Source organism: Mus pahari, chromosome 17 (assembly GCF_900095145.1).
Source record: "Mus pahari chromosome 17, PAHARI_EIJ_v1.1, whole genome shotgun sequence".
Lineage (NCBI taxonomy): Eukaryota > Metazoa > Chordata > Mammalia > Rodentia > Muridae > Mus > Mus pahari.
In genome coordinates, this window is record NC_034606.1 from 67,966,587 (window position 1) to 67,976,300 (window position 9,714).

At 39.7% G+C, this 9,714-nt stretch overlaps 1 protein-coding gene across 1 annotated transcript in view; it reads right to left on the reverse strand.

Annotated features, from left to right (window-relative positions):
• Positions 1–6,683: 6,683 nt before the first annotated feature.
• The window catches only part of LOC110335318 (gametocyte-specific factor 1-like), an 8,095-nt gene continuing 5,064 nt past the window's right edge, over positions 6,684–9,714 (reverse strand). Inside the window, exons 5-7 of the mRNA XM_021217405.1 lie at positions 8,862–8,928; positions 7,341–7,408; positions 6,684–6,836 (exon numbers count right to left, since the gene is read on the reverse strand). Coding sequence (XP_021073064.1) covers positions 6,823–6,836; positions 7,341–7,408; positions 8,862–8,928 — 149 coding nt within the window. The 3' untranslated portion in view covers positions 6,684–6,822. The remainder of the gene's footprint in view (positions 6,837–7,340; positions 7,409–8,861; positions 8,929–9,714) is intronic.

Genomic DNA, 9,714 nt, shown 5'->3' on the forward strand with positions numbered 1-9,714 from the left:
CATGAAGCTGGGCGATGACACAGCTTTTAATCTCAGCACTCATGAGGCAGAGGTAGGCGATCTCTGAGTTCAAGGATAGCCAGGGCTACATATACAGAGAAACCCTGTCTTAAAAAAACAAACCAACAACCCCCCCCCCCACCCAACCAATCAAAGACCCAACCCATCCCCACCCAAGACAGACCATGTAAATTCCCCTCCTTGACCAATTAATCAGAAAAGAGCCAGGCATAGTTATTTTTAAAACTTACCCAGATGATTCTAATGTGCGTCCAGACTAAGAACCACTGATTTAGGCACTGACTTGAATTTACAAAAGCATTTCTTTCACCTGGATGGCCTGGATGATTCACAGAAACAAGCTGTTAAGTTCTTTTTTCAGAGACAAATTGCTTCATTGAAAAGTTAGCACAAAGCATTTTAGGAAAAGCTGATTCTGTCTCTGGCAACTTCACTTCAGATTGTTAGGAAACAGCTTAAAACAATTCTTATGAGATCCTGAATTTTGAATTTCTTACAATATCATTCGTGTAGAATTAGTGGGGTCAGAGTGGTTTGAACTTAATTTTTTTTTAAGGCTTTAAATCGCAGAGCTCTGGTGCAATTTTTATCCCTGTTGCTATGACCCATATGGACTTTTCATTTAGATACTTATAGACTGACTTTTCTGAGGAAGAGCTAAGGACTTGAGAGAATGGGAACAGGGAGTTGGTCCTAAATCAGAACCCTAATTAGGCTCCGCTGTAGTCCCTGATGCCTTGTCAGGGTGGCAGGATTCTCTGCTGGTGGAGCTGTTTCTTTTAGTACCAGCAGATAAGCCCACACTAACTTGTAAACAAAAGCCAAAGCTGTCTTTCAGTGGTGATTTGGAAATAAAGATATGCACACATCTGTTCCTTCTATTTTTAAATGCTTTGTTCATTTTTTTTTCACGTCAAAAAATTGTTTTATCTGAGATTCCTGCTGAGTTTTCTTTCAGACTGTTTTTTTTTTCTACCCAGGTTGATAATATTTGAAAATGGAAAAACAATGAGACCAAGTAATTTACACAAAGTTCATTCTAGGAGCTAGCTAAGATTACTATCCAAAACTGAATCTGGCCCTTGCTGGTTCTGTGTATATATACTATCATCCTTAAATTATATGTATATAATATAATATAAATATGAATTTATAAATAGTAATAAGTAAAGCCAATGGTCAATGAGTAAGAAGAACTCATGTGACTCTTCAGAAACATTCAATATTTGATAAACGGATGAAATGGCTTAGTGGGTTAGTGTCTTAGTCAGGGTTTCTATTCCTGCATAAACATCATGACCAAGAAGCAAGTTGGGGAGGGAAGGGTTTATTTGGCTTCCATTTCCATACTGCTTTTGATCACCAAAGGATGCAGGACTGGAACTCAAGCAGGTCAGAAAGCAGGAGCTGATGCAGAAGCCATGGAGAGATGTTCTTTACTGGCTTGCTTCCCCTGGCTTGCTCAGCCTGCTCTCTTATAGAATCCAAGACTACCAGCCCAGAGATGGTCCCACCCACAAGGGGCCTCTTCCCCTTGATCACTAATTGAGGAAATGCCCCACAGCTGGATCTCATGGGGGCATTTCCCCAACTAAAGCTCCTTTCTCTGTGATAACTCCAGCTGTGTCAAGTTGACACAAAGCTAGCCAGTACAGTTAGTGACTTGCTGCCAAGCCTGATGATCCAAGTTTAATCTCTGGAACAAACTTCTGGAAGTTGTCCTCTGACATCCACATGTGCACCATGATATACATGTGAACACATATCCAAGTAAATAAGTGTAATAATATTAATAAAAAGATTAATAAAAAGAACCTTTTAGTGTTTCAGAAATCCTAATACACTTTCATCCAGCAGAAGACTAAGCATTTTTTTTGTTTGTTTCTGGTTTGAATTTTTTTTTTTTTTTTTTGGTTTTTTGAGACGGGGTTTCTCTGTATAGCCCTGGCTGTCCTGGAACTCACTTTGTAGACCAGGCTGGCCTCGTACTCAGAAATCTGCCTGCCTCTGCCTCCCAAGTGCTGGGATTATCTGGTTTGAATTTTATTGAGTCCTTGTCCTCTCATCTAATTATGATTTCTGATTAACATTTAAGCATATAGTTAAGCATAAAAAATATTACATAGATGTAGTTGCAAAATCTGTCAAAATTAGGGCATATGGGGTTGGGGAGACAGCTTTGTGAATAAGGTGCTTTTTCTCAAGCATGAAGACTGAGTTCATATTCTCAGCACTCATGTAGAAACCTTACAAACACACACACACACACACACAAGTTTGTGTGTATAACGCCTAAGGTTTGCTAAACAGATTTCAGGTAATAACACATTGTTATTGACTATAGCTGCCATACTTTATAATTAGATCTTTAGAACTAACATTATCTAGCTGTATACATGTAGGCTTCAACCAATATCTACTTACTTCTCCCTTCTCTGTAGACCAGGCTGGCCTTGAACTTACAGAGATCTGCTTGCCTCTGTCTCCCAAGTGTTGGGATTAGAAGTGTGCACCACCACTGCCTGGCTCCCCAAACAGTTCTCAGTGTCTCAGAGTAGATTTTACCTCATTTGAGAATGTGGGTGTATTTAACTAGTGTTGCAATGTCTGTAAGAAATCATATACTCTGTAAATGAGTGTGAGACAAGAAGAGACTACAATACTTGAATCTTTTTCTCTCCTTATTTTCTATTGCATCTGCTTGGGAAGCCTGTATGGGAGTATAGATAGACAACAGGGGAGATGATGTGGGACCAGTAGGGTATGTTTCATAAGACATGAGGAATGTACTCCTCCCCCATTTATATTGTGAATGAAGAGTTACAAGTTGATAACCTGACTTCAGGCAAGAAACTTTGTAATTAGAAAGTCTTGTTATTAGTCCATTGATATAACTTGCCTTGGTAGGAGTTTTTGAAAAAGAGAAACCAGTCACCAAGAATTTTGAAAGACTGATTTATTATGATAGACATAGCCCAGAGAACTGAGTCAGTTTCTCTCAATCTCTCTCTCTCTCTCTCTCTCTCTCTCTCTCTCTCTCTCTCACACACACACACACACACACATACACATTTTTATTTATTTATTTATTTTTACTTCATCATGTCTATGAAGGCTCTTCACATTCAGCAGCTTTAACTATGGGCTCAGGATCATGCCTGTCTTAAAATATTCCATGGTTTAATGATAATAAAGTAGAAACAAAGCTATATAAAGACATGTACTATTTGTTATGGGAGCATATGGGAATAGCTACGACACTGGGGGATTTGGGAAGTATTTGAAGTAATAAATTACATTTATTTATTTGTTTGTTTATTTATTTTTGAATCAGATTTCCCTGTCTGGCTCTGGCTGTCCTGGAACTTGCTATGTAGACTAGGTTGGCTTAGACCTCAGATATCCAATAACCTCTATTCCCTGAGTACTGGGATTAAAGTTGTGTGTCCACATTCCCAGCTTGAGATAACTATGTTAAAACTGTGATTGGGCTGGAGAGATTGTTCAGTGGAGAAGAGCGTTTGTTGTTTTTGCAGAGAGCCTGGGTATGGCTTCCACATAGCAGCTCACAACACTCTATAACTTCATAACCTTGATGTCCTCTTCTGACTTCTGTAGGCAGCAGACATGCACATGCAGGCAAAACACTTGTACACATAAAATAAGTAAATCTAAAAAGGAATTTAAAATTTATTTCCTTTTTCCACTCAGAATAAATACTCCTCACCTCCATAAGTTTGTCTGGGTTTTACTAAAGCTTGACAAAATGTTATGTTAGAGGCTAACAAATAGCCCAGCGGTGCTGTCCTGTGCCTTTAGTACTAGTACGAAGGAGGTAGAGGCAGGCAGATCTCTGAGTTTGTAGCTCTGGATGTCTTGGAACTCATTACACAGACCAGGGTGACCTTGAATTTACATCCACCTGCCTATTAGGGGATGATTCCAAATAGAAAAATATAATAAAGGTGTAAGCTGATAATATTTGGCCATATTCCTAGGGAACATTCTTTTGCCTTTACAGCCTTTAAAAAGTCAATGTGAATTTTAAGAACCTGAATGTGGAGCCAGGTATGATGGGAGATGCCTATAATTCTGGCACTTGAAAGGTGGAGACAGAAAGATTAGGAATTGAAGATCATTCTCAGTTATAGAGTGAATTTGAGGCTAGCCCGAGCTACATGAGATCCCCAGTAGCTGTCTTTTGCTGCTTTGTAGGTTCTTCTTTTTTCCTCCATTCTCCATCCCTTTTTTCCCACCCTTTCAACCTCCTAACACCAGAGAGGAGAAAAAATGGATAGAGGGGAAAGGAAAGAGATCCTTGAATAAAGTCAGGGGTCAGAAAGGGGGCAATGTTATCATTAGACTACTTCCTGTTGATTGGAGCAGCAAGTTCCTTGGGGCAAGTTTGATCTTCTCTGTTAGGATATCTAATTTCTTCTTTTTGTTTCTTCTTTGTGCATGACTACTTAACAAACGTTGACCAACAGCAACCAACAACCAACCAACAAACCACCACCAACTCATCCCATCTCCTGGGGCCCTAGTATTTATATATCTCCTGAAAAGTCCCCAGGATCCCAAATGTCACACAAATGTTGCAAAACCTATCTGCCTCTGGCAAAACCACACCTCTACTAGACCATGAGTCGAATCAGAGTCAGCAGCTGTAGATAATCCAAAGGAGCCCCATATCCCACACCTGGGATTAAAACAAAAATATTTTTACAGTATTGTTTTTCAAAGAAACTGAAACTCTAAAATTGTACTATAATCCTGTGCATGTGTCTGTGATATGTGCATGTATACACATTCATGCATATATGCACATGTGTATAGGGATGGATGTGCACATGTGTAGATGCATGTGAAGACCAGAGATTAATGTCATGTGTCTTTATTGTTCTCTACTTATTTTAGGCTGCATTTATTTATTTATTTAGTATATGTTTTTGTATGGGTGTGTGCATGCCACAACATGTAGATGGATATTAGAGAAGCACTTTCAGGAGTGCTTTACCATGTCCTAGGGATTGAACTTAGTGAGCCTTGGAAGCAAGCACCTTTACCCACTGAACCATCTTGTTGGCTCCTGCGTGTGTTACATGCATGCTACAGTTTGTTCTTTCCTATGTAGGTTCCAGGGATGGAACTTAGGTTGTCAGGCTTGGTAGCAAGAGCCCTTGCTAGCTGGGCCACATCACCATACTTTTTTTGATGGTGTCTCTCACTAAACCTGGAGTTTACTGACTTGGCAAGATTAGCTGGCTAGTGAGATCCAGGAATCTTGTCTCCAGGGCTAGAATTGCAGATGTATGCAACTATGCCTGGCTTTTTATGTGGGTGCCGGTGATGTGAACTCAGACCTTTATAATGTGTGGAAAGCACTTTATAAAGCAGTGACCGATATGCCAGTCTCCACCCAGACCCTGTCTTACAAAAACCAAAACTACAACGCATTGAAATGTGCAATGCCTTAGTTAGGAAATGAAAGCAAACTGAACACAGCTGGCCTCAGTCCAAGCCTGTAGTCTCAAGCCCTCACTTGGAAGTGAGGAGGCTCACTTCAGTTCAGGAGTTCAAGATAAGCTTGGGTAACAAAACAACAAAGTGGTAAACACTTGTAACTTTAGTACTCAGGAAGCTAAGGAAGGAGAATTTGAGGCTAGCTTGGACTATGTATTGAGAAACTCTCAAAAACAAACAAAAATGCTTGTATTATATAAATTTAAGTGAGAACATCAGTAGGACTCCTTTGTGAGATGTATGTAGTAGAAACAAAGTTCAGTTTCCTTTTGTTTCTGCCATAATTAGAGATAAAAAGATTATTTGAAAAGACTAGTAAATTTGTATAGGGATGAACTTCAAAAAGGCAAGTTTATTTGACTATGACAATATATTTATAATTGTAAGTCTAACAAGCTAACTGTAACAAATTGTAACTCAACAAACTAGAAAAACAAAACTAAAAAACCCCACTTCTTAGTGCCATTATTTTAAAAGGTAAATTCAATAAAGAGATGCAGCTTAAAAGAAATTGATGCTGTTTGCCAGCCTGGATTCCAGTGGGATCCTGCCTCAAGAGAAAGTGTCCAGCGTTTGATATATTTTTCACATACAGAGCTAGGTTGGTCATGTGAGAAACACACAATTCTGACTTCTCTTGAGATTGGTGGTGTATTAGAAGGGAGAAAATTGTCTATATTTAACTGACATGTTTGAAATCAGTAAGAGACAGGAAAGGTTTTAGTGTGGCAAAAGAGTTGAACTTTAAAAAGCTAGAATGGGTATTTAAATGGCTGAAGGGTGAAGGGTGACATTTAAAAAGGCACAGAGTGGAAAGTAAGGTGTAATCTGATGGGAAGAAATTGAGGTGACAGAGTTAAAAAAAGTAGATCTAGAGTTATGTTCCAAACTCAGCTTGTCATAAAAACTATATCATTTATATTTATATTTATATAGCAGATTGAAGAAGAGTGATTGGAGGACCACACAATAAGTGACAGTGAGTGAGGAAAAACTTGGGGAATAACCTATGGAATAATTTCACAGCTCACAGAATGATGGTAATTCCCCTTCTAATAATAGAAATAGGCAAATAAGCTCCGTAGTATTCAGGTGACACACAGAATGTGAAAACAAGAAGGAATAAGAAATCAAGTAAGTTTGTCAAAGGAAAATATTTTTTATTTAAATAAAAACATGTTAAGATGACAATCACAAATTTATTAAAAGTTGAGATTTTCCTAAGGTTAAAAAATGACTTCTATTTGTCTGTGGGCATTTTAATTGGCAATGTCTCCATCAGTTTTTCTGACCTGTGGGGAGGAAAAAAAAAGATTGAAGTAGTGTCATTTTTCACAGCTTGAGATGTGCCAGTAGCATTTAGAAACAGCCTTTTCCTCAGTCTGATCAGAAGTCCCCAGGACTTGCCCTATATCCTACTGTGGGTCAAGGAGGAGCAGAATAATTTTTCCCCCCAGGCACTGAACCAGGATCATTTGCATATGAGGCAATGGTGTTACCACTAAGCTGAATCCCCAGACCAATGTTTTAATATTTTAATTATTATTATTATTATTAGAGTCAGGATCTTATTCTGTAACTCTGACTGTACTGGAACTCACTATGTAGACCAGGCTGGATTTGAATTCACAGAGGTCTGCCTGCCTCTGTCTTCTGAGTTTGGGGATTAAAAATGTGCACCACCACACTTCATAGCTTTAATATATATGTTTAAAAGAAAGATTTGTCTAAGAATCTTTTCAACTTTGGATTACAATGTTAAAAGTTTGATGTTAACCCAACAAAGGTTATTTTACCTCTTCTCCAAGACTTGAAGCTGTTAGGATGCTTATCAGCCATAGCCTCTTGTAGGTCTCTTGAGTCACTATAGAGAGAACCACAAGAAAGTTAATAGGGAGGCAGGAATGGGGAATCTGTTGCTATAGCCAGTTCCAGACAGTCAGAATTACATTATCCAACATAATTTATATTAATTACTAAGGGTTATAGTAGGAATCATTTGATTTCTGTCTTTTGTTTCATATGGTTGCTCTCCGCCTTCCATTCTCATGTGGTAGGCAACTCCACCAGTGGCTCCTATAACCCTTGCGTGCACTCTCTCAGCTTGTTTGGCTAGGGATCCTGAGCTGTTTGTATATAGATGGTCTCCTTAAATCTGAGAAGTTCGTATTTTGTTCTTTACAGAATTATGACCACTGTATAGGCCTTGATAGAATACAGTCCCATGTGAAGTGTTGATAAGGAAGTTACCCAGAGCCACACACATTGCATGTGTGTGTGTGTGTGTGTGTGTGTGTCTGTGTGCCTGCATGCTAGAGGTCAGTGTTGAATGTTTCTTCAATTGTTTTCCACTTTATTTTTAAAAATGTAAAATTTTATGTATATTGGTATTTTGTCTGCATATATGTCTGTGCACCACATGTGTGTCTCGTGCCCATGGAGGCAGGAAGATGATGTTGGATTGCTGGAACTGTAGTTACAGGTGAGCTGTGAGCTGTCGTGGGGCTGACAATCAAACCTGGGTCCTCTGGAACAGCAGCAAGTGATATTAACTCCTAAGCCATTCTCTAGCCTCCTATTTTAAAATGTGTGTGTGTGTGTGGGGGGGGGGAAGGTCAGTGGACAATTTACGGGAGTAGTTCAATCACCATCTGGGTCTTGGGGATCAAACTCAGGGTGCCAACCTTGGCAACAAGCACCTTTTAACCTTCTGGAACATCTCACCAGACTTCCACATTATGATGATGATGATGTTGTTATTGATGATGGTGGTGGTGGTAATATGAGGTCTCTTACTGAACCTGGAGCTTGTTGATTTGGTTAGATGACTTAGCCATGTTCTATGGAACTTCCTTTCTCAGTCCCTGCTTTCTCAGTGCAGTGATTATAGGTACACTTCACCATACCTTACTGTTTTTTGTTGGCCTGGGATCTGAATTCAGGTCCTCATGTTTGTGCAGCAAGCCATTTAGCAGCTGAGCTACACCACCTGACCACAAATCTTTAAGTTAGTGACTGAAGCTCATGTATTTCGAGCCTATGGTATAATGGCCATCTTCCCTTTAAAAGTCTAGCTTTAGGATTGATGAGGTGACTGAGTGAGCAAAAGTACCTACTGCCTTGGGCCTCACAACCTGAGTTTGAAACCCAGAATCCATGAAGTAGGAGGAGAAACTGGTGACAGAAGGTTGTCCTCTGACCTGCCCACATATGCCCTGGCCACACTAAACAAACAAGCAAGCAAACAAATAAGCAAATATTAAAAAAGTCAAACTTATTAACTTGAATGATAGTGATGAGCATATAGTTTATCTTACCTCTCACAAACTAGCATCTTTGGAGCAAAAGTCTCAAGAACAAATGAAGGAAAATGATGCGTATGATCTAGAAAGTAAAGAATGAGAAAAAAGAAACAATTCCTGAGCATTTTCAGATTGTTGCAGGGAAGGTTAGCTGGTAGTAGAGCCTTTCTTTAGTCTTCCTGTATAACTGCTGCTGGGAAGTTATACAGGGACCACAGGTTCACCCCCTTACAGTTAGGTGTGAGTATACAGCTGTTTTACCAGGGGAATATGAATGCAAGTATCTTTTCAAATCAGGTACCTTTCCAGTCTCCTTTTGTGTCATCTTTGGAAACTAAATTTGGAAGGTTGACAGCCACAAGCTGAAACAAGTTTGTATCCTCATGTCGTTATTAGCGACTGATTCTGTCTCAGGGTCTTTATTACTGTGACAGTGAACAAAAGCAACTTGGGGAGGAAAGGGTTTGATTTGCTTACACTTCCAGGTAACAGTCAACGGACCAGTAAGGGAAGTAAGGACAGGATCCTGGAGACAGGAACTAAGGAGGTGGTTTGCTGGGTTTCTCAGCCTGCCTTCTTAGGACACAGAACCACCAGTCCAGGGGTGGAACCACCCACAATGGGCTGGAGCCGCCAACATCAATCACTAATCAAGAAAATGACCTAGAGGCTTACTTATATCCTGTGGAGGCATTTTCTCAATTGAGGTTCTCTCCTTTTACATTACTCTAGCTCGTGTCAAGCTGACATAAAACTAGTCAATATGCCAGGCGGTGGTGGCGCACGCCTTTAATCCCAGCACTTGGGAGGCAGAGGCAGGTGGATTTCTGAGTTTGAGGCCAGCCTGGTCTACAAAGTGAGTTCCAGG